This window comes from Anticarsia gemmatalis, chromosome 16 (assembly GCF_050436995.1).
Source record: "Anticarsia gemmatalis isolate Benzon Research Colony breed Stoneville strain chromosome 16, ilAntGemm2 primary, whole genome shotgun sequence".
Taxonomy (NCBI): Eukaryota; Metazoa; Arthropoda; class Insecta; order Lepidoptera; family Erebidae; genus Anticarsia; species Anticarsia gemmatalis.
This window is the reverse complement of record NC_134760.1, coordinates 10,871,425-10,896,212: the sequence shown is the minus strand read 5'-3', so window position 1 is coordinate 10,896,212 and position 24,788 is coordinate 10,871,425. Positions and strand designations below refer to the sequence as shown.

Here is a 24,788-nt window from a genome sequence, read left to right as displayed (position 1 = left end):
AGCTTAGAGTTTCGTAACGTGCCCGGTATATGGCAAAAGACTCGCCCTCTATAACTGTAACTACTACTAGACTAACATTGTAAATTGCGGAGAGTAAAATTGCACATTTAAGATAACGAGTAAGTGAAACTATGAGTAGAGTCTTATGCGAAGAGATAGCAAGCAATTCACACATTTTCTGCCATAGCCCTCTGTTTTAACCTTTAATTGTGCTATAATTTTCCTCGCAATGTAAAAAGGGATTAAAAAATCCCTTCACGAAAACAACGTTATTTAAAAGTAACATAGACATCGCGAATAGAACAAAGCATTGGAATTTTACTACTTATTTATAACTCTTTATTCATATGGCAAGCACCTTTAGTCACAAATCAAAAAAATAGGTCGGCCATATGTCATGCGAAATCGAACCACGTCCCACAAACTTCCGCCATTTTAAATATTGTCATTCTAAACGCGACATATCACGTGTAAAAGACTATTAACTCTTGTTATTTAAAACCATATATTATTAAAGCGGTTAGTTAAATAATTGCCTTCATTATTTCAAATTACTTGTATTGTTTGACCAATACTGCTAATAATTTACAGTAATTGCACTTAGATATTAAAAACCTACGGTTTCGCTCGTGTTGTTTATTCTCTGGAAGATGCATAGCCTTATTGTATGTAATCAACACTTACGAATAATTGTTAAGAATTCGTTCGTTCCATCACAATTCTATATTTTGTAAATAAATCGGTCGATCTATGGTACAAGAAAATAATGCATAGTTATCTGATACTGCCTACTCCGGGTCAAAATAGAACAGGAATATGACATGAACAAAGCCTTCAATATTGACGAAATTTCGTTTTCACGGCTCTCTGGGCCATGCCATCGGTTCAGCCGTTTCGACGTAAAGATGGAAAATACACAAACTTTCGCATTATCTCAATAAGTAAGCATTAAATTGTGATGCGTATTCTGTCATATATTCCTTAGTGCGTATCACATCGCTTTTTCCTTACGGGGTAAATACCATGAGTTTCTGAGAATCACATTGGTCAGTCAAGATATTATGTTGATTGTATGGCTGCGTGATATTGTATGGCGCCTTTATGAGTCTTACATTAAGATTTATGACTACAACTGTTTCTGGGAATCGATTTATTTAAATCGAATTCTCGGATGCAATTTAGAGTTAATTGTATGATGTCATTAGTTACGTTGATTTTATTATTTCGTTTTTAATTTGATGTATTTGAGGCTGCATTTCTTCCGCGGCAGCTTTCGATATATAAAGGGATTTAAATACATTAGGGCTCACTTTATTTTTGTTGGCAACTTTGCAATTCAATAACTTTAATTGCAGTTGCCGACAACCCTTAATCGTATTTTAACAAAGACTTTGTTATTTGCTTAGGTTTTGATATACCTTAAGTTCAAATTCGATGCTGGAATTCCTTTGAATTCCTGTAACTACTGCTGTGTCTGTTGTTATTGTTTTACCCTACACTAAACGCTAAGTCCAACTATGGCTTTACTTTTTAAATCTGGTTTTAAAAATAACTTGTCTTAATAAATCTGTAATGAGATTAAAACAATCTCGTCTAGCTGTTAATCCAGACTAGACAGGGTCGTGACTTTCCACTAAGTCTTCACAACTTTATCTGATCTTTAATGTCCTTAATTAGTCAACTGTCTGACTTATGACTCCGAGACTGTTCCACGAAATATAAAATACATATATCTAACCTCGTGTAGTAGTTAAAAACTGCATTTTCTACATGCATATGCATAAATGTCTTATCCTTGTTTACGAAACCAAAGAATTGACATTACACTGATTAGTGTCTTCAGATTTTCTAATAAAATTAATTGGAATGCAGCATTTCTATAAAATAAAATGGGAACATAGTCTTATGTATAGTCTAGCATTAATACTGGTGCCCACATAATAGATGTTGACACTGTGTCGTTAGGCAGTGGCAGATGTAGTTTGACTCAGAAGAACCCTATTTATACCAAAATGAAACAAAATGAAAAACCCCTTCAGCTGACTTCAACGATGTTAAAAGACAAATTCTGGGTAGCTACAGCCCGCAGGCTATCGCATTCTTAATACAGTAGAAACTATGCTCTTGAAATCATTGCTGACTCAGTATTGAAACATTTTCATATATTTTGAAGTCACTTCCTCGTTTTTCTATTTTCAAGTAGCTTGTCGCCGGCGCCATTATCTGACTCAATAAGTCAGTGTGCAAATTATACAAAGTACTCTACAATGACATCAGTCATTACTCTCAGTTGAATCACTAATAGATAAGCGACATGAATTTCATGTTTTGAATCAGTTCTTGGTATTGGTCGTAGGCGTATGGAAATTTGAGAGTGAAGAGGATACCATGATGTCCTTGGTTATATTAGATCATTCAATAGGTTTACTTTCTAGTAAATTGTTGTTTGTTGTTGCTAACTTTGTTGCAGTATTGATTGGGAATCATTTCTCATTTATAATTTGGGGGAATTGGGCGTTTTACGTATGAACTTCTTAAGATCATGTAGTTTTTTCTATTGCTATACTTTCCACTACTTAATGAACCCTGCACGATCATCCTCGTGGTGGGAAAAGATCAAGAATTATATCATCAAAAAGACTCAAAGCCGTCAGCGATACAAAAAATTACCGTCCATAGAAAAGTGGCCTCACACCGCTGACTTAATGTCCAGAAGTCTAAAGCAACAACACAATTTCTCAATAATTAACAATTTCCCTTACGTTCCCCAGCACATGCCAGTCCCATGGCGCGCCATGCTGATGTCAGCTCCGGTGTGGGCCATCATCATCACGCACGGCGCCTCCGTCTTCGGCTACTTCACCGTCGTCAACCAGCTGCCGAGCTACATCGAGAGCATCCTGCACTTCAATATTAAACATGTAAGTTATCTTAATTATATTATATTATGATCTTCTTCTTCTTGTCGTATGGTTAGTGGTCAACCTAGTGTCAAAGTTGTTCAAGCCGCCTGAAGGCCTTTGACGTGGCTTAACGACTGTTACCTTAATTGACAACAACCGGGACCGACTTTTTACGTGCCCTCCGAAGCACGGAGACCCCTGTTCAAATACCACTATGCGGTCACCCATCTATGGAATGACCACGCTAAGGTTTGCTTAACCCACAGATCGTTTACCGACCGGTGAGCGCAACTGGCTACGGGCGTCTCAAATTATGATGATGATTGTAAATACGAAAGTTTGTATGTTGGGATGAGTATTTGTTACTTAATAACACGAAAACATCTAAACGGAATTTGAAGGTACAAATATTGATACCCAGAGGATAAAATCTTAGAATGTTTTTTACACGGCTAAGCCGCGAGCAAAAGCTAGTCCTACTAATATTATAAATGCGAAAGTTTGTGAGAATGTATGTATGAATGTTTGTTACTCTTTCACGAAAATACAACTGAACCGATTACGATGAGATTTGGTATATAGGTAACTGAAGACTACTACTTCTACTCCAAATGCAAAAAGACGGTTGTCTCAAGTTTATTGCGATAAAAAGTGTATTTTGAAAGAATATAGCGGTGTGTTTGTAAAGGAATAATCAAAATAAACGCTTTGACGTTTAAAATATACTATTAGCATTGAAGCAATAGGTACAAAGTCTATTCAAATATCTTAATTATTTCTTAAACATGGACTTTGGAAAATTATTCCTAGCGTTTAAAAACGTATGTAATTAAAAACGTTTATCGCAATTTTAGGGAAATATAAAAAAAATTACATGCATAAATGGTACGATACAATATATTATTATCTTAGTAAAAAAATTGTAATAAATGTGTCGAATAAGCTCTTGTCACTAACAATAACAAAATTATAGATATTCAGTATTGTTTTTAGTTATGAGACATACCTACTTCAAGTCGAAATGTGAAACAAAAAGTTTTATATTCGTTTTGGTGTGTCGAAACTACTCAATGTCGTATGTTAATCAATAAGGAGACATTGCAGTGGCTTCTACAACTCATTGTTATCAACTTCACACAGTTATACACCAGTAATAAATAAACGAGTTGTTAGGGAAGGGATGGGACATTTTGTTATAGGTAGCTTTAAAGAATAAAGAAAAATTGATGGATTTTTGCTCCTAAGTATATCACATTTGGTTCGGCAATATTTATAAAAAAACAAAACCGACTTGACTCGCTTGTTCGACTTGTGCCGATCGCGTTCACCTACAAATATTCGGTTTTGTCGCCCGGCTCGGCCGATTAATGCGGAACCGAAAATGTAGCAAGTTTTACGTGGAAATTGATTTCGTCTGAGATTTTTAAAATATTTATACTTAACTCCCATTATAACAGGTAACAAATTGTTAGTAACCGATTGAATTCTAGGCCCAAAAGTCCGTAAAAGAATCCTCCCGAAATAATCCCAACTAATAACAACAACGTCTAACAAACAGTGCACTTGTCAAATCTAATAGCATTAAATATAGCTATTTAATGAAGCTATTATAAACCGGAAAAACATTAGCAAACAACTGAAAAAAATACTCGAGTTCAACAGCCATAATACGAGCAGACCTTCGTGTTACGTATATTATTTGCTTACAATCCTTATTTTAATCCTTATGCTTAAGGACTTAAAGCTCATTTTGATAACCTGCTGCTGATATTGGCCGTACGACCGCAACTCACTTACGATTTCATACGGTGACCATACTTAGAGCAAGCGAAAGGCGGACAAGTCTTGCTAAATATTTATTTATCTGTTCGATTGCGTTACCGTTGGGCAATATCGAAATTTTTATATTCCTTTTGACTTCCTAGAATGGGGTTTATAAGCAATTTGATATTTTTACTGGAATATTCTTTATTGGTGTATTAAAATGATTGCAATTTGTTCACACTTCCCCCGCCACGCTTGGATTTCGCAAGTTTTGATCGTATGCAATGAGATTGTGTCTGTCGAGTGTCGCTAATCTAATTTACTTACGAATGGATAATTCTCGAGCATTTGTAAAACAATTTTATATACGTTAAAAGTTTGCATCTACTTAGGTGCGTCTGTATGGGGTTGTTGTTGTTTTATAATCTTCGAGCATTTATGTAATTATTTTATGCACCAGGTGTTTGGGTCTGCATCTGTATTACAGGGGTGGGGATACTAGATGCTGTAACTCGATTCTCTACTAGCGACAACCAGATAGCTATCGAGAAATTTTTCATGAAAGTCTCTATAGCGCCTCTATCGGGCTCTGTAAGAACTATTTTGGCAGTACATTTTAAATGTCAAACTCTCGATACTCGACATTACCGACTACAGGATTGCGCTATTGATCGGCTGATCCGATCGTCTTCAGCCGATTACAAAAATAGACATTAATTATTACTACTGCTATTTATTCTCAAGGTCACATTCATTAGCTGTCAACAAATTAACTAAGACGCTCATTGTTATTTATTGCTCCACGTGCTTTACGCTCAGCTATTAAATGATCTATCGGTAGTAATTTCATTGTTTTGCCCCCTGCACGTGCGTTATAGTTGCTTAATTGTCGGACATATTGAATTATAGTGATAATTGTTGGAACGCAATTGAGTTTTTAAACTTCATAGTGTTTAAAATACTTTCAATAATTAAATTATTTTATGAAGTGACATTTTGCTTGTCTCGCCATTCTCTTACTCGTGCTCCTTGTAGGAAAATGAAAGGGTTTTTAGTGCTATTTATAATAATGTATTTTATTTTGTTTGCTTTTAATTTGTTTTAACATTACTTTGTTGAGTGCAGTTAATGCAATAAAAATGCATGCTGGTGGCAACTAAATACTAATTAAAATACCAGTTGCGCCATTTTTGCATAGAGTTAATGAATTAAATACTGAGAGTTTGCAACCGATTTCATTCGTTTATCAATTTCTCGTTTAGACGACAACACAAAATAAAATGTAGTATAATTACAAGCGTTTTAAAAACTTTAGCTGGCGGGCTCTTTGCGAGATCTCAAGGTATTAATTCGTTCAACTTGACGCAGATTTGTTAAGTTACATTTTAATTTCTCTTTTAAGCTCAAGAATTTTTTTAAGTGGCAAACGTAGAAATAACCTGATATACTGCGCTTGACACTTATATGTTTTCAATCAAGGCGCAAAATGAATACCTATATATAACAGTACTTTGTTCTAAATACTTCCTAAGAGGTTTAGACTATAAACTATTCGTTAAATTGTCTAGAAAAATAGAACTAAGACATTAAATGCAAATGAAAGCTAGCCACGCGCATCTAGCGTGAACTTTACGATTAACAACATTTAAATATGTTTTGACAAAGTTCAACTAGTTTGATCCAGATTTTATAGCATCCTTGTGAATATTTTAACATATATTTTGAATTTTAATAGCATTAAATAGTGTGACCATCTTAATAATAGACAATATGATAGTTTTATATATAAAAATAAAGTAATTTGGTATTATATTTCATGCTACTGTTAAAACAAAGTGCCAAGTAAGGCGGCTGCTAACTAAATAATTTATAAGTTTTCAATTCACAAAGTAAAATATGTTCTAACTTCCTACATTCATTTCAGTCATGCTGTTCGGAATATTTCTCATATAAATCGGGCTTTCCAATTCAAAAACCTAATGTCAAAGGGCCATTATTATTGCTGCACATTTTATAATGGGCTCAAACTTAATAATTAACGGTAAAACCGCAAAATGTGCCCTTGATTAATTAATTCCTCAGCCTTGATGGAGGCTATTTAGTCAATAATCACTGCACGAGGCTTTCACGTGGTAAAAAAAACCTACTTATATCACAAACCTGTGTGAGATAGTGATCAGACTGCTGTGCATGTGTGCTTAAATGTAGCACATACAAACTGGTAATCCAGCAGTCTTACCTAAAGCATACTTGGATATACAATTTTCACCTCTTTTCCAAGGCACTTGTGATTCCATCTCGCTTGATTAAGCAGAGTTGCAAAGGATAAACAAGCACACGCAAGCCAGCCACCCTATTGCATCAGCCAAAAAGTTGACAACCTCAGGTTTTATAGCAGTAAAGGCAAGTTGCCACACCTCTAATGATTTGGTATCCGTTTGAAGCACAGTGCACGAGTCTTCATGCATATCTTAACCGCAGACCGATTTGTCGGATTTCGAGGTAATCCTATTTAAATGTCATTGTCAATTTTATGTGTCACTTATTCCGTTAGCAACGCAGATGTTAGAAATATTGCAGAACGCAGACATTAAAATGGAAACTGGTCAATATTATGCAGCGAAGTACAATGTTAAGTCTAGTGTCTCAGAGATTAATTGCTTATTCAAGTTATGTAATAATACAAAGAACAATTGATTACGCATAAAAATGTACTTAATTGACTTTATATTACGTATTAACTGTGCGAAGATATAAATTATGATTGTAATTATTGTACTTTTATGTAATTGATAGCTTAACTCACCTATATACGTACGACAATAACGTTTTAACAACGAAATAAAAATTATAGGAAATATTCTGTAAGGAAGAAACGCTTTTGTAAAAGTAAGTTTGCACATTTCACTGCGTTTAACGATGGCGCCACTTTGACGTTAAACAGGAACGGTATTTATGAGAGCAGGCTCAAGCATTACGTATTAACTAGGTCTGAGGCAGATTTCTTCGAGAAAGCTACACTTTCATAAAGGTTTGGTGTAAAATGGTTTAAGCAATTTTGGTAATATTTTTTTTAACTAACGGTTTGCCAGTTTATGTGAAAATAGAACACTTGGTAAACATACAAAATCTTAATGTAAAATTTCAAAACAGTTTATTTAAACCACCTATTTATTTTACATGAAAAGATTCCGCAACAAAATTTCGCGCGCAGATATCTGCTGCATGCCATTTGCCGCTTGCGTCGCGTTTTAATTTTATTCAGACATTCTTGTTTCCACTTACATTTCAATTATACCTAGAAATAGTCGCAACGGGTTAAACTAATTTGCTTATCTCAGAAATATTTAAAATCAACTAAAAAATAGCATTAAAAAAAATGTAGCGGACACTAAAATATTAAAACAAGTTTTCAAATTTTATCCATTATAAACCAATTCAATAAACAGTTACTTCCTAAAACGTCTAAATTGCTCAATGCGCTAGTCATTTAACTAAATTGCATGATTTTACACAAACAAGAAACATTCGCGCGCCTGCTCGAATGAGTCATGCGACCGGGACTGTCCGAAAAACTTGTAAAAACATGGTCAACCTTGCTTTAAGGCTCGCGATTTTTTTTTCTACGAATGTGTCAATGATACTTGTTCACAGCCAATGCTTTTTTTATTGTTTTCTTTTTGATATCGTACTCACGATTACGATCATGTGTCTTTTTATTTGCGGTTATGCAACTATTTTTATAACTTACATGTTTATTGCTATTAATACACTGCGCTTGGTATTTCTTTTCTGGCTGACTACTTTTGTTTTGTGTGTAGTACTTTCAGTACATTTATTTTGGACTAGCTGACCCGCGCAACTTCGCTTGCGTCACATAAGAGAGAATGGGTCACAACAATGGGTTTTCCACGTTTTTGTACTATTACTCTGCTCCTATTGGTCGTAGCGTGATGATATAAAATATGCTTTTTTTTTTCACGAAAATATTCTTAAAATTATTTATATCTCTTAATATAACGAAGTCGCGCTAAGGCATATCCGCCATTAAAACAGTTGCCATGACAACGGAATTTTGTTAATTTAATGTCAAACGAAGTCGCGAATAATATTGTTTATTCGCGACTTCTTTCGCCACCTGAATTTTCCCGGGAAATGCGTCATTTTCCCGGGGTAAAAAGTACCCTATGTCCTTTCTCAGGTATCAAAATATCTCCATACCAAATTTCATGCAAATTGGTTCAGTAGTTTAGGCGTGATTGAGTAGCAGACAGACAGACAGACAGAGTTACTTTTGCATTTATTATATTAGTATGGATTAAATAATATGTCATTCTTTAGCCCCCTTACGCACTAGCGGTTAACCGAGCGGCTAGCCGCGCGGTAACAGGTGAATGTACAACCTCCTGATGAAATTAATAGCGGTTAATCGCTGGATCACAGGCGGTTGCAAATTAAACTATAACCGCGCGGCTAATCGCTAGTGCGTAAGGGGGCTAAGATATTTTTTTACGCGCCAATTTAATTCAAGTTTCTTTTTCATAAAAATATCGAGCATCTGAAAATAATAAAATGGAAAGTTTGACCAACGGCCACACAATGCAAAAAAAGATTAACAAAACTATGAATAAAATAAATAATGGCATATCTCGGTCTATGAATGCGAAACTATTTCTTAATATAAACTTATGCATAATAATATGTTAAAGGAATTTTACCCTTGGGCGACCTTTCATAGACTATATTAAGACGAATACGAGTAAAAAAGTATTAATATGAGTTTATAAAGCACTGACCTTTTCTATATGAAATATTCTTTTAGCAATAAAATGACGTATGAGCTTTTTTGTTTTATGAGAACTGTGTTTTAGTTTAGTATATTGGTTTATATGACCTTTTTATCTCTATATATTTTTATAGTATAGTGAAAGGACGTTTTGTATACATATAAAGAGCGCTTTTGCTAATCTTACCATAGTGTAGTAATGGTACCTTACAAATTAATTTAACAAGTCACTGTGTCAAATGTGCATATTTCCCATGGCCTTATATTGCGTTTTAATCCAATCGGCCTTCTGTGCACGGAACAAATATTAGACTCGCAATCTAGGCTTAATCCTAAGCCTATCTGGGTTAGATAAATACTAGAAACCCTAATCCTAACTCTAATATGACTAATGTTAGACAATATTTAACATTTATGTATGGTATTATTGGGTTTATTAGGTAAATAGGTTATTTCTGAGCGTTGTGTCTTAAGTTATAAAAATTGAACTCATTTGAAAACGTTGTAACCGCCCAACTGGCCATCTTAACCATAGTAAAATGTTATTTATGACCTTTCCAATTTGTAATAAGGGCCATATTTTTATTAATTTCTAAAGTGAGATACGCCCTTATCGAAATAGCACTGCAGTTCTGTTCATTGATATCCGAAAATAGACTTGCAAATAAAATATTAGTAACAAATTCTTTCTAATTCGCACTCAATCAACAATTTGGAGTGGTACTCAATCATATCGTACTGTCAACCGACAGCTAGTGCTATCTGTTATCTCTTATCAGATAACGAGGGAAAGCCTCGGAACTTGATACATTGACGTTATTGCGTTACTTAATTGTTAAGCTTTACGCATCATGCGTGAGATAACTGAAAAAAGTGATAGGTGTTTTTGAGAATTTATAGTTATTTGCATGCTTAATAATAGTATCTATAGTTATAAGTGTTCAAATTATTGTATTACTACTATAATGATTAAAAAAAAATAACTTTTTTATTGCAAAATCTTAGCTACCCTAACATAACACATGTAGGTTTGTAAAGAACTTGGATCTGATTTTCAATCATTTCACAAAATAATGAGATGTGTTTAATTTACCTCGATTTTTACTAAAAAGAGAAGACAAACTACTGTATTATTCCAATATATTTTACTATTAAAACCACAAATGTCTGGATTTCCCATCAAAATCCGCCTAAAACTGCTTCGCACCAGTTTCAAAGGAAGCCCTTCTTGATGCACAGGATGCATCAGATCTAGTGATTGGTAGAAATTGACACCAATTTATACTAACAGGGATACATTGTACTGTTAAGTAGTCCACAGATTACGACACAGATTAGCATAGCTCTGACTCACTCTAATCTCGTAAGTTGAAAAGAGAAAGCAATAGTACACATCCTTGGTTCTTAGAAGAGAGACTGTGAAGGAAATTAACGTAATTAAGTAGAAGAAAAATAAAAAATTGTGTTAATGCTCTAACGCTGTTGTTAGAGATTTCAAATCATCCTTTTGGTAGATGTAATTAGATTAGTCTATAATGAAAAATATCAAGCGCAGATTTACGTATTTGCACTTAAAAATCATACAAATTCAGAGTATTAGGCTGTATCTTTAAATGGTTACACCTCAAGGCGTATTTTCGGTGGCGCATTATTTTAAATAAATTTTTAAATATATGTAGCTGACCCGCGCAACTTCGCTTGCGTCCAATAAGAGAGAATGGGTGAAATTTTTCCCCGTTTTTGTAACATTTTTTACTGGTACTCTGCTCCTTTTGGTCGTAGCGTAATGATATGTAGCCTATGTCCTTTCCCGGGTATCGAAATATCTCCATACAAAATTTCATGCAAATTGGTTCAGTAGTTCAGGCGTGATTGAGTAGCAGACAGACAGACAGAGTTACTTTCGAATTTATAATATTAGTATGGATTGTCTTAATAAAAACAGTTACCTGCAGCACATTTCTAACAACAAACAGGTCTATTACTACGTTTGCTATTACCTTGTTATTAATAGTTTCCTGCAAAAGTTCCAAACGTTGTTCCGCTAGTCAGTTAACTGGTCCTTGCAAGGGCATCTATCGTTAACACATTAATTGACCTGTTTATCATGAGAAGGTCGGTTTGACATGTAATTGTCTGTTTGCGTCAGCTTTTCTTTTACGACGCATAAACTTTGTAGTAGTTTTTTGAATGCTCAAAACTATGGGGCTTTATGGGCACGGGTAAACTCGCGTACTAACTTTAATTCCTTCTTCAGACTGGTATGGATTGATTTTGAAAGCACTCACATCACAGGTTACAGGTCTTCAACCATAATCATGCTAGATTTAATCAAAATCCGACCAGCGGGATTGTTTTATTTCCATATTATTTCAAAAGTCTGAAGACATTTTAGACTCCAAACTTATCCCGATCCCTCCCTCGTTTTGGAAGGAGAACCTTGCCCCGGTAGTGGAACAGTGATATATCTCCAAGGGAAACCTTTTTATCGAGAAAATTTAATGCAAATACGTTGAGTTAATACAAATATACGTAAGATATTAGAAAAAATAATAAATAGAGATAAATATTTCACAGCCTGTATTAACATTTGCGTATATCCAAAGGTATTGCGTAATTAGCGTTGCCTAATGGCAGCGGCAATCATCTCGAGTCCTAAGATTAAGTTCTAAATTACTACGCACTGCCACTACGCGCTAGTAATTACTTCTTAGAAGCTAGGAGAGCACGACTATCGGGATTCTGTATGTACTATACTTATTTGGCATTAGTCATTTTATATGGTAGATTGGCTTTGAGAAAAAAATAATAAAATTACTGCTATATAGGGATATTTTATTTTACTTCGCTGAAATTCAGGTTAAGTTTCAAAAGAACCTTCCTTAAGACAATGCTTGAATTGTCAATAGGGATTACAATAAAATGGGGTGCATATACTTTTTGATGTGTTTATTTCAAAACTAAACCTGTAAAAGAGGACTATATTGTTTAGATATAGTGCTAGGATGTTATGAATTTATTTCTTTGTTATTCCCGTATCTCCAAAAATAGCAGCAATTTTATATATTTTTAGCGATAACTTTATAAATGCTAGTCATAATTAGCTCAGTACCAACCAAGACAGACACCTTAACTAATGCGAAAAATTCCGCTCTCGTGTAAATTATAGTCAGTGTAAAACCTCCGGATAAGTAAAATGCCTTTTCTCATTTACCCGGCGCCAGCTAACTGGGACTTACAAAAACAAATACGCCACATAGCTTCATAATTTTATTGCTTTCTGTATAAAATTTTACAACGCGAGCGAAATTCCTGAACAAACCGGACCGGCTATTTTTTAGTGGTAATGTTAGTGATCTATCTTTAGACTAGAATGCGGGCGGGGTGACTCGATGAACAGTTAGTACCTAGTACCTAGTAGCTAGTGGGCCTATACTTGTTTTAGCAGCCTGCTTTCTTAGCTACGAGTAATCTTATCCTGCATATAAAGTATGCTGTCTGTATCTTGACTAATTGAAATCGTTTAGCTTACGGTGTTGATAATAGCATATAGATACTTTGTCTTTCGAAGAAGCTACGTACATATATCGAGGTTTTTACAAAATTGGCCAAGTCTTTTAGATTAAGAATTTTAAATGACATTACTAAGAATTCGGTAATCTTCAGTCAGTTCTTCTTAAATGGTTTTCACAGTTAAGCTTTAAGCCGTATTTTAGCCTTAGCTTTGCATCGTTTTGCTACAACTAGTTTTCAAAGAGTTAGTTATAATTTCAGTAGATAGCACTAAGAGCGGGTTAAGTTAAGTATAGCGTTTCAAAGGGGTTGAAAGCTTTGAATCTTAAGTTCGGGTTATGTTTAGAATAGCCTTTTAAATTATATTTACCTGAACTGAATACAAAAATTTATATAAAATATAGTTCTAAACACGTGCTCTACAAGACTATGACGTCACAACACGCGGAACTGTATATAATCAGATTGATGTGTTACGTGAGGTTATAAATATACGACTATTGTTCTTAAATGCACTACTTTTATGTACCTAGAATACTAAGTAGCTCTAGACTCAAGTTCAGGTATAAACTACCAAATTTGCTTGACAAGTTTAGTTCCTACCCGTCTGGAAACGTTAAGATGTAATAGATAAACGTAAAACGTTGGTTTATCATAATATTTTTACCTTCTTTAGTTAGGTTAATCCCCAATAAAAGAGTTTTATTTACTAAATAGAGTTTTGCCAAAACGATACTAATTATTTCAAGTAGCTTTAGATGCCAAGCCACGCATTGCCACACAATCAAAGCGCACATCATAATCTCTATTGCCTTATTTCCTTCTTTCGCAATTTCGCATCAAAATCCGCAGAGCTACTGCGTGTGATTCAATGGCGTTCTAATCATAAAGAGATCGCTCCAAGGTTTATAGGATCGGGTATGAATTCACAAGATACACTTATGTATGACGCGTATCACCTCGACCATAACTGTCCAAGGCTGAAAGAATTTTATATGATTTAATATTCCCTTGAATTGCAATCATATACATCATACATCTGACTTGAAAGAATAATATGTAGGGATTATCCATGTGAGAGGGGCATATATTAATTACGTCGAGCATACTACACTTGAAACATACATTTTGAAACTGGGGTACGGCAGCCACCATCTCACGATATCACAGTAGTGGCAATGGAAGTGCGTAAAATCGCTTGAACATCCACACGTGATTAGTTTAGATACTTTACTACTATATATCGATATATAGTAGTATAATATCTATAGTTACTATGACGCACGGTAAAGGCTAGCCGGTTGTCGCTGGTCGATAGTGGTAGAGAATCGAGCTACAGGGGACATGTATTAAACTAATCGATAGTTTTATTTTTAAAAAGTATAGTCGATAGTAGTAGAGAATCGCGGTATTAATATGTTTACCTGTTCGTTAAGTCCTAATTACGAAAAAACAGATTGCAAGCAAAGAGTCGTAAAAATAGTTTGGAAATAATGTATGAACTACGAAACTTAAACTACACACTATTTAAAGTGAAGTGTTGTAATGTAAACGACATTTACGAATAAGTGTTGACTATTGACGTTGATCTGTCAAGCGAGACGTTACTCAATGGAGACAATGAGGTTTTTGTTACTAACCAATAGGTAGTTCCTGAAATTCTATCAGTTTGGTAATGTTACTCTATGGCTGGCAATACAGAAATGGCAGTAAGATCCTGCCTAAGGGTGGTGAGCTGCGTTTGCGTAAAACAATCGAGTTTTATTATTTAACTGGAGATTTACGTACTAAATTCTAGGGCACACGCTACTAATTCTTCGAAGCTTACGTGTCCATATTACAACCGTAAATCATATCACGTGCCATCTCTTCGCATGACAATCAACAAGTAACCTTTAACTTTATAGTGAAAATAATAAACAGTACCTAGATTTGGATCTGTTTTAATGGGATTTAGACATACCAGTAAAACAGTAGTAGTCAGGACTTTCAGACAAAAAGCTCTATGACGATGGCGAAGCAGACGGTACTGCCGTATCCATCTTGGTAAACTATATTTTTAGTACTTACTCTTACTTTGTCTTCGTAATCACATTTAAACCAAGGCTTCATTTTATCTATGAAAATACAAATCTACACAAAAATCAATTATCACCAACATGACAAGTAAAATCTAATACAACTTCATTATAAGGAAAAAAATCAAGTACAGTAGTACTAATAAAACAGTAATTTTCCTTCACTCTTGTAAATATTTCCACATAAATCATATGATGGCACGCACCTAAGGGTCCATAAAAGTAATTCATGGAAGCACGGCTAGACAGCTGACTCATCAAGGTGAACGCTCAGACACGGACAGACGGACACACGAGTGTTATTGATATTGAGATTTTATGGTTAATTAAAGACATTCGTACTTTAGAAATCTTAAAAAATTATAAAACAATTGTTGTAATATAAATGAAAACATAATGTTTCATTTAAATTACAACAATTGTTTTATAATTTTTTAAGTAAGTTTTTTAAGTAAGCATATTATGTAAATTAAAATTGTGTGGACTTTACAACATGAATGATTAAAGTGATGTTTGTATGAAGTAAAATACGGGTAATAATGTTGTGTGAAATACAGAGATGATTTGCTTTCTAGTAGAGTTCAAGCTTTAGATTCCATTAATTATCAAGAAGTCCCAGTTTTTTTTAACATTTATTTGTGATCTAAATAAATTTATATATCCCGATGAATATGATAATTACATGTAAAACTATGTCTGAAAAGACACCAATTTGGCTTTATATAACACTTGTGTGCTCATCTGCCCGTATTCTGTGTCCGGTTACTGAGTCAGCTTATGCTTAACCTAACGTTAGGCGCATCAATTTAAGAGCTTATTATAATCCAGACTGGCGACCCTCCCTCGATGTTAATCGACCGTTATTATAAGCCTAGTCGACTGAAAAACTAGTTTGAAATTATTATCTAAGCACTTGGTGGATTTTTGTGTCTTTAGAAATTGATTACATATTAAATAAGCTTTAGTTGTGTGACAATAGAGGGCTAATCAAGGTGATGTTAAAGCTCTAAGCTAGCGTTTGGCTCATTTTCCTGTATATTGGAACTATACAGTCTAATAGGTATATTAGGGAAAAACAACTTAATATCATGAGTCATTTGACATAAGTAATAAGAAAAATTTGATAGTTTGGTTTATTAATAAAAAAATACCAGACAGGAAAGTCAAAGAATAAATATTTACTTAAAAAGTAAGATAAATGGACCTTTTAAAATTATTAAATTAGTTTTTCCTCATAAATACGTAAAACTTAGTTTCATATTCTAACCGCAAGTGGCATTTTATTCCGTGTATCGAAAAATAGGACAAAATGATAAACACACAGTTACGTCAAACATCTTCATGGAAAACTTGAAGAAATGCGTCATACAGCATTATGGAATGCAGTTCGTGATTAGAATATTTAATGCTAAGATTAATGACAAATGGATGTGAATGATGCTAGGGAAGTTTGTAAGGATCGTACCAAGTGGTGTTCTTTGGTCTCTGTCTACCCCTATTGGAAAAAGGCGTGAATTTATGTATGTAGTTCTTATTGAGAGCATAAAGCAGGTTATAGAGTCACAGATTACTCGCAAACGGGCACCTGTAATATGCTCTCACAATTGTTTAAATTAAACAAAACTAGTCATGCTTTTGGTTCGATTTTAGGAAAATATTGACTTTCTTTTGACTGTTGTTATAAGTACGCAGATTTGAGGGTTTCGCAATCCGTTCTTTTTACACCTCAAATTTATACCACCTGATGCAAGCCCGAGGCGAGATAGATATCTTAAATATCTCTATCAAAGGTATACACAATCGTGTAGTTTTGCCCGTCCTTGAGTGATACAATTGGTAACTTTTGCTATGAAACTTAAACCATATTACGTAAAGTCCTCCCTCCACACGAATGCTTACTTAGAAAGTGTCTACTTATTGTTATCGTACTCGTATGCAATTTACGACAATTTTCCTGCGTTGTGTAATGATTCTGTTACAATATTACTAGTGTGGAATTTGAGATATTTTCCCCAACGGCAAATTGGGTGATGATGAAACATGATGTTGACTACTAGCTGTTTTTTTTAAATATAGCAATGACTACAGCAGCAAGCCAAAGATTGAGATTTTAACAGCCACTCGAGTAAAGCTATTAACTACTAAAGTTTTTAAAGTTTATATCAATCTTCTGGTAACTTATATTCTGAATTAAAGGCAGTTTTTTTGTCAACATATCAGAAAATCCGAATTTTATGCAATTTTTTTTAACCGTTAGAATGTTCAATTAGAGTTAAGTTAATTCTTTTATATAAGAAGTTAGGTATTTATTATTATACAACGCTAATGTCTTAAGTAATATTTTTTATTTAAACTTTTAGAAAACTCTTACCAGCCACGAAAAGACACTCTAGGGCAGACACCTATCATTTTTTTACAAGATAAACTATGATAACTGACGTATTTTCCTATTGTCTCCAGAACGGTCTGCTATCATCCCTGCCGTACTTGGGCAAGTATCTGTGCGCGCTCGCCTCCTCCGTGCTGGCTGACTGGCTCAGACGCAGCGGCAAGCTCTCCACCACCACCGCTAGGAAACTCTTCACTGGACTCGCTGTTGGACTACCAGGTAACGAACAAAAAGTCTTTTTAAAGCTTTTGTAAAAAAAAACTACTAGTCATGCAGAGAATAATTAAAATTAATTTGCATGGTGTGCTTTGTGCTTTTAGGTGCTCTATAATTTTAATACTAGGTTAAGACCAGGTTTTCGTTGCTTCGATAAGCCGGAATTAAGTTCGCTTTTATACATTTCTGATTAATGAAAGTTTAAAATAAATAAAAGAACGTTTGAAACAATAATTGTTTACTGTACATGTTAAGCGGTATGTCTTGGATGGCAGTAGGCCTAGTTAAACTCTATAATAATATTATTATCTTAAATATTTGCCTCCTCAAAAGGATAAATAAAAATCATTACTAGCTGCAAATATTGTTTCATGATGATATTTTCTATCAGATATCCACTTTATTTAAGTCAATAGTATTCTAATACAAACTCATTCTTCTCAGGGCTGTTGATGATCGCTCAAGCTAACATGGGCGGCGACCGCGTGTGGTCTATTGCTATCTTCACCACTGCTCTCACCATCAACGGCGCTGTCACCGCCGGCTACCTCGGCAACGGACTGGACATCGCACCTAAATTCAGTGGTATGTACAAAATTTAAAATAATTCTTGGGGCCTTTTAAATTTTTTTGACAATAGACAAAATCATCCAGACTCGAAAATATATAAAACCATACTTATATTTGTTTTGGTTGGGAATCGAACCTACGAGATATTTAGTTTGTTTAAGTATAACACAACTTTTGATTACGCAAATTAGTAACAGATGTATTTATTGCAAAATTGGCATGCTTGGAATTATTATGCGGGTCTGTCACATCAATAAGCTTAATCTGTGGCCCTGAATATCACATCAAGATAAAATATACATTTCATTCACCAGTTCCTGTAGAGAGATTTATTACCTGAGGGTATTAAGGTTGAATTAGGCTGAGATAATATAAACAATTTGGCTTTTTTATTATTTAAAATCTATTTCATAAGAATAAAGTATCCCGAAGCTTGTCTTTGCCAAATTTTCCTCCTATTTAAGTAAAACGGTATATACGTCATTTATATATAAAAATTTACTATTTCAGGCACTATCTTCGGCATGGCTAACACGTTGTCGTCCATCGGAGGCTGGCTGTCTACCTTCATGGTGGGAGAACTCACTAAAGAAAACGTAAGTTGCTTTTAATATTTTACAAACTGAATAAGTTTTTTTTTCTAAAAGATTTTGCTCTAACATTGACAAGTCAGACATTTAAATATTGAACACTCGTTCAGTAGTACGAGTAAAAGCAAGCATACGATGTGAAAATCCTGAGTTTTAATCCTACACATAGCACCACCCATGTACTGGAAGGTCAGCTGGAGAAATTAACAACTTTATCAACCCCCTTTCCGAGCTAGTGGTAGATTCAGTAATTGTAACGACTATCATAAGTGGCAATATTTGATCTTAATGAATAAATGATTTGATTTTGATTTTTAATAGTCCAACAGACTATATAAGATACGTTCTGTAAAATCTTTGAATCTTAACTAGAGTACTGTAGGTTTGTTTGTATAAAACATTCATAAACAATCAATAAAAACACATAAAACCTTTATTTCATATTTCAGAACACCCCCGAACAATGGAAGGTAGTGTTCTACATTCTAGCCGGCACGTACATCACGGGTGCTCTCTGCTTCGTGACCCTCGGCTCCGGCGAGCTGCAGCCCTGGAGCTCTCCCAACTGCCCCCCTCCCGAGGAGAAGCACGAGGAACAACCACTCAACGAGGAGAAGGCGTGAACTAACATAGGAAAGTCAGACATGGGAGTATTCACACCATATACTTGAAAAATCTGCTTTATGAACTTCAAAAATTGTTTATTATTTAAATAGTTTCAAATGTTTATGAAAATGCTGCTTTGAAGTTAAATACGGTATTCGGGTTTGAAAACTGTGTTTAAGTTTAAAGTAATGTGTTTTTATGTGAAGGTTTTTTTGGTACACATTTGTTTTGAAAGGTTTACCATCTATAGATTTACATCTTAGTCTGTAATTCAGTAATTGAATCAATTAACTACTAAATCCTTTAAAACCTTTATTACCATCTTCAAAAGTAGAACATATTCCGCTACATAAAATCACAATTTATTTATTTCAAAATATTTTCTAAGAAATCTTATGAATTCCCCAATATCATAGAGAAACCCAAACATCCGATTAAAAAGTAAACCAAAAGATTTTGATAATAAATTCATTGGTATTACGCAAATTAACCGCAATATTGTCAAGATTTTTGATGAAAATTTTGACAAGAAAGTCAAATCGAAAATCCATGTCTGGCGATTGAATATTAAATTTAAATCTACGTTTAAAATGCGATTTTGTTGCGTGTAAACATCTAAGCACGTTTAGTTACAATTTAATTTAATTATTTTGTTGATTAGGAAAATAGCAGTATTTGTTTTAAACTACCGATAAACATAGATTAATTTTCTTACTACTTAATTATGAATTCTGGTGCTCTCATACATATTGTGTTAGAATATAACAGTTTAATTTTATGGGTAATGCTGTTATAAAAAAAACAAAATCAAGCAAAAAATAATACAATACTTGAATAAAAAGCAAAGACTGCTATCTTTCTAAACTACTTGAAGCGTTAGGAACAATTTTCGCAATTCTAATAAAATTATAATTACGAAAATTATTTCAAAACGTATTGTTGAAAAATGAAAAGTAAAAAAACTCAAAAAAAGGCTGTTAGTGTAAATATAATGTGATGTATTTATATAAACGTGTTATGGCGCGCTCTCGGACTCTGAAAAACGTTTGGTTCGTTAGAAACCCGACTCATTACTTAGTGTTTAGTAGTCAACAAGTCACACATGCACAGACTTACGGTTGTATCTGAAGACCCTGGTAAATGACTAACACTTTACACTTACGGCTCACATTAATATGCTATCTATGGATAGATTTGCTTATCTTCAGTTAAATTTTGACACATAAAAAAATGGTTGAATTCTACTAAAGATAAAGCATATTTATTTATGAGTGGCATATTATTATTGCAGCTGTTAGGTATATGAATTTCTTAAAAACTTATATCTATTAAAATTGCTTGCAAAAAATGATGTATTCATAAAATTTCAAAGATAATATTTTATAGAATTTTATTTCTTTAAGTACTTTTGCTAGATATGTGTTGTTTAAGAACTTGCCAAAGTGTAAAGTGTAGAAAGTATGTATTGTATGTATGAATTTGAATGTGTAGGTCTACAGATACTGCCGGCGGTCTGTATTTAGTGTTCAAAGTAATATCGATCATATTTAGAATAGATACGAAAAATAACTACTTATTATCATAATACTACTTGTTATCACAACTAAAGTTAAAATATTCTTTTTTAAAAAACCACATTCAGATAAGTATCGGTTACTTTATCAATAGGATTTTTTCCCGAGTTTCTATACAGCATTATCACCTACAATAGATTGTGAAATATGAAATATTCTGTAAGTCGTCAAAATAGTGCTACAATTTAGTAAGGTTTTGGAAGATAATTTTATTATTTGATATTAGTATTTTGTTCTAAAATGATCGATATTACTCATCATAATAATTTTAAGTTTCGTTGGTCCTCAATCCTTTGGTAATGCGAGCATGTATTAGCAATTTGTGAGGTGGGTACTACAATGATAATGATACACAATATGCAGTAAATAAGTCTCTTTCCTTCTCAAATAGTAAGTTTTCAAAGGGCACATGTTAATATCTTTAGTATGTGAGACATGCCCTTATTATAGTAAAATTTGCGGTTGGTATCTAGTCTAATATATGAATATTAGTTTTTCAAGGAGCGTTTAATCGTAATCCAAAGAATTATCTGATATTTTTAGAATTAGAGTATTAGACCAAAATTATTAATTTGTTACTTCATGTTTACTTACAAATTTTCTAAAATTCGCTCTTTATATGCAGTATTGCACTTTTATTGAAAAAGCAACCATATTTTTAAATTCTTTATTTGTCTGTTTAGCAGATATTTTATAATTGAATATCCAATAATTTCATTGTCAAACAAAATCGAGGAAAAATCGACTTATAATATTTTTTCTACACCAGTTCGAGCTATCATTGTCATTAGGTACAATACCAGTGTTTGTGTATAAAGTAGGAAGCTTACCAAATTGTACTGATAGATGTAAGGCGGATCGTATCCGGGGACCAAACCGAGGACAACAACATGTCTCGTGACTGTAGTTGAGTTTACAACACATTTCACATAACCATCTCACATTATGAACTAAATATTTTAATATATCTGCATTTTTAGCTGTATTACACTTGAGTAAGAAATTGAAAAAAAGAATCAATAGAAAAAAATCATATTAATTATCTATCTCTTTTCGTTTAAGAAAAGATTCTTGCCCATCAATGAAATTGTATCTAAACCAATTTGCAATTTAGTAATTTTTGAAAACAGATAATCAGTCATATTATGTCTGATTGGGTTGAAACATCTTTGCATTTTTAAGTTTAGCATTATTTGTAATGTGATATAGGAACTTTCAAACTGGCTTGACTACAGTCTTAAAGCCTTATTTTTACATCTATATCTTGGCTACCATATCACATTAAAGTTTATTATGCTAGACTTTGTTACTATGAATCTAAAACACCAATTTATCTGACATATATTTTATAATTATTTCTGTCCTTATGTGACTTTTTCCTTGAATAAAAAACATTTAAGATTTGATTCCCTTCATAAGCATTTGCAAAGTGCCTTGCCTGTACATTGTAAACTCAAATACAGTCACGAAAAACTTCTTGATAATTAAAGTTATTAAGTATTTTTATTTTATTAAGTATCTTATTTATTTTTCTACGAAGGTTTAGGAAAATTCGGAGCCATTTTAGCATACCAGTGCGGCGGAAATGTTCGCTCGCTACCGACCATAGGCAAGTCTCGTTACTTTTTTTTTACCGTAAGACATAGATATTAAGATTATGAGGTTGGTCCCATTGAACTATGGGTTTGTATATTATTTTATCTTATTTTTTCTGAGATCGTGATTATTTAAATTAAGCTTATTTTTAAATTTACCTATTAAAAATTCCGTTTGTTGCCTTTCTTTCCATTGACCACGATAGAATAATAGCCAAGTCTGTAGCAGTGGGACCTGCCGCTAAGCCATGTTCGCACTTAGCTTTATTACAAGGGACAATGCATTGTATTGTATGCATTTCAACAGCTGTGATAAAGAGGTTTGTCTATGGCGTTACTTTGCTAGATATCTATAATAAACGCTCTCAAAATTGTCATGTATTTAAAAATTATCGAGTTTGAATCTTAACGGCTACATTTAGTTCCTAAATTACGATCAGTATTTCGTAAAGGTTTTGTTTTGTCCAATTTTGTTATTTTATAATGGAATAGACGGACTTAAATTATTAATATTTATTTCACAATTCTTTTTAGTCTATTTTAAGGCATTTTAATTAACGTGACAGTAATGTAGCTACTTCAATATCATTTCATTGTATCACAATTTTCTAATAATTTTTAAGAATTGAATCTAATTTATAGTATTTTTGTTACTTAATATTTAATTATCATGGCAACCTCATTCACGACAACTACTTCTAAATATGTATTAAATAATTTTAATGAATCTTATTTGTATTTTCTTGTTCGTCTATTCCGTATGTTCCACAGACAATCACATCCTTCCAACGATTGCAGGGTAACTAAGTCCATAGAGTACATTTTATAAAACAAATAATAATAAAGTAAGTTAAGTTTGTCTGTGGAATTCAATAAAAGTTCTAAGTATTACCCATGTCATTTATCTGGTAATATAATTTAGTTTTTAAGTAAAAATCTTTGAACAACAATCTGCCATTTTATTAGCAAAACGTTAACAGCTAACTTATAAATTGAATGTTTCTTGATGATGATAAATTGAATTAAAAATAACAAAAAACAGAAATTAATATGTTTCAGTATTCATTAAGATTGTGCAAATTAAGATATGCAGCGTCTTATGCAAATAAAAAATGATTTTTCTTTTGTATCTTCGCGGAAATTATTTTGTTAATAAAATTGGCGCCTAATTTCAACTAGGAATATAACACAACGCTTTGATTTTATAAAGTGACAAAACATCTGTGTTTTCAATTTTAATTTAAAAACTGATCATAGGAATAAGTTTTCTAGTTAACCGATAAATTATCAAAAACATACAAATTACAAGGACGTTATGAAAAATGACTAAATACGATTTTAAGTTCCAGTTTTACCACTTCTGGATAAATAACGGTTATCAGGTGGAATTTTGGCAGATTTTTATTTCATGAACTTTCTTCCACTTTATCTATCTGATTGGTTTATCCGACAGTTATCTACAGGTCGTGAAACTAGCTCTTAACATTTACTCTGCGACACAACATTCTGATTGATTTATTATCTGCCGTATTGGTTATCTAGTATTTATTCACATATCGCAAAACTAGGCCCAAATATTTTGTCTACATCATCTATAAGATTCTGATTGTTTGAATAATTTTGACGTGCCAGATACCTTATTCTTGTGGTCTATTTCAAATAATTATAATTTAAAAGTAGTTTACTTTAAACTGCATTCAAAATAGATTTTTCAACAATAATCTCTTTTGAAGTAGTTTTCATTTAGCGTTTTATCACACTTATGTAAGGTTGTAATGGAACAAATTATTCAATTTGAAAGTGTCAAAATTAATGCTTAATTCGAAATGTAAAACAGCAAGATTTTGGAATTTGCTTGCTATTACAGTGAAATAAATATGATTTTTGTATGGAAGACATGTGTATTATTATTATTAAACCATATTGAATATAACAGGCATTGTATGAATGGCAATAAATATGTATAATTAAGACACGAAGATATAAAAGATATATATTTAAGTGACGATTTCAGAATAAAGAATGAGTGGCATGTGTTCAGTGTGTTAAAGTAAGGCAATATTTATGTATTTTCGTATATTAATGCATGTGAAATATAACAATTTGTTATGTCTTATGACAGCTCTGTAATTTTGTGAACCATTTTCTTTTTGAAAATAAAGATTTTACCAAAATAACTTTTAGTTTTTATAATTCTATTCACA

The 24,788-nt window shown here is 33.1% G+C and overlaps 1 protein-coding gene across 2 annotated transcripts in view; it reads left to right on the top strand.

The window, feature by feature from the left end:
- Positions 1-24,761, top strand: part of LOC142979196 (sialin) — a 67,272-nt gene extending 42,511 nt beyond the window's left edge. For both annotated transcript variants that reach the window (XM_076123999.1, XM_076123998.1), the window contains exons 8-12: positions 2,772-2,921; positions 17,505-17,652; positions 18,094-18,234; positions 18,730-18,815; positions 19,259-24,761. In XM_076123999.1, coding sequence (XP_075980114.1) covers positions 2,772-2,921; positions 17,505-17,652; positions 18,094-18,234; positions 18,730-18,815; positions 19,259-19,432 — 699 coding nt within the window. In that variant the 3' untranslated portion in view covers positions 19,433-24,761. The remainder of the gene's footprint in view (positions 1-2,771; positions 2,922-17,504; positions 17,653-18,093; positions 18,235-18,729; positions 18,816-19,258) is intronic.
- Positions 24,762-24,788: the final 27 nt, after the last annotated feature.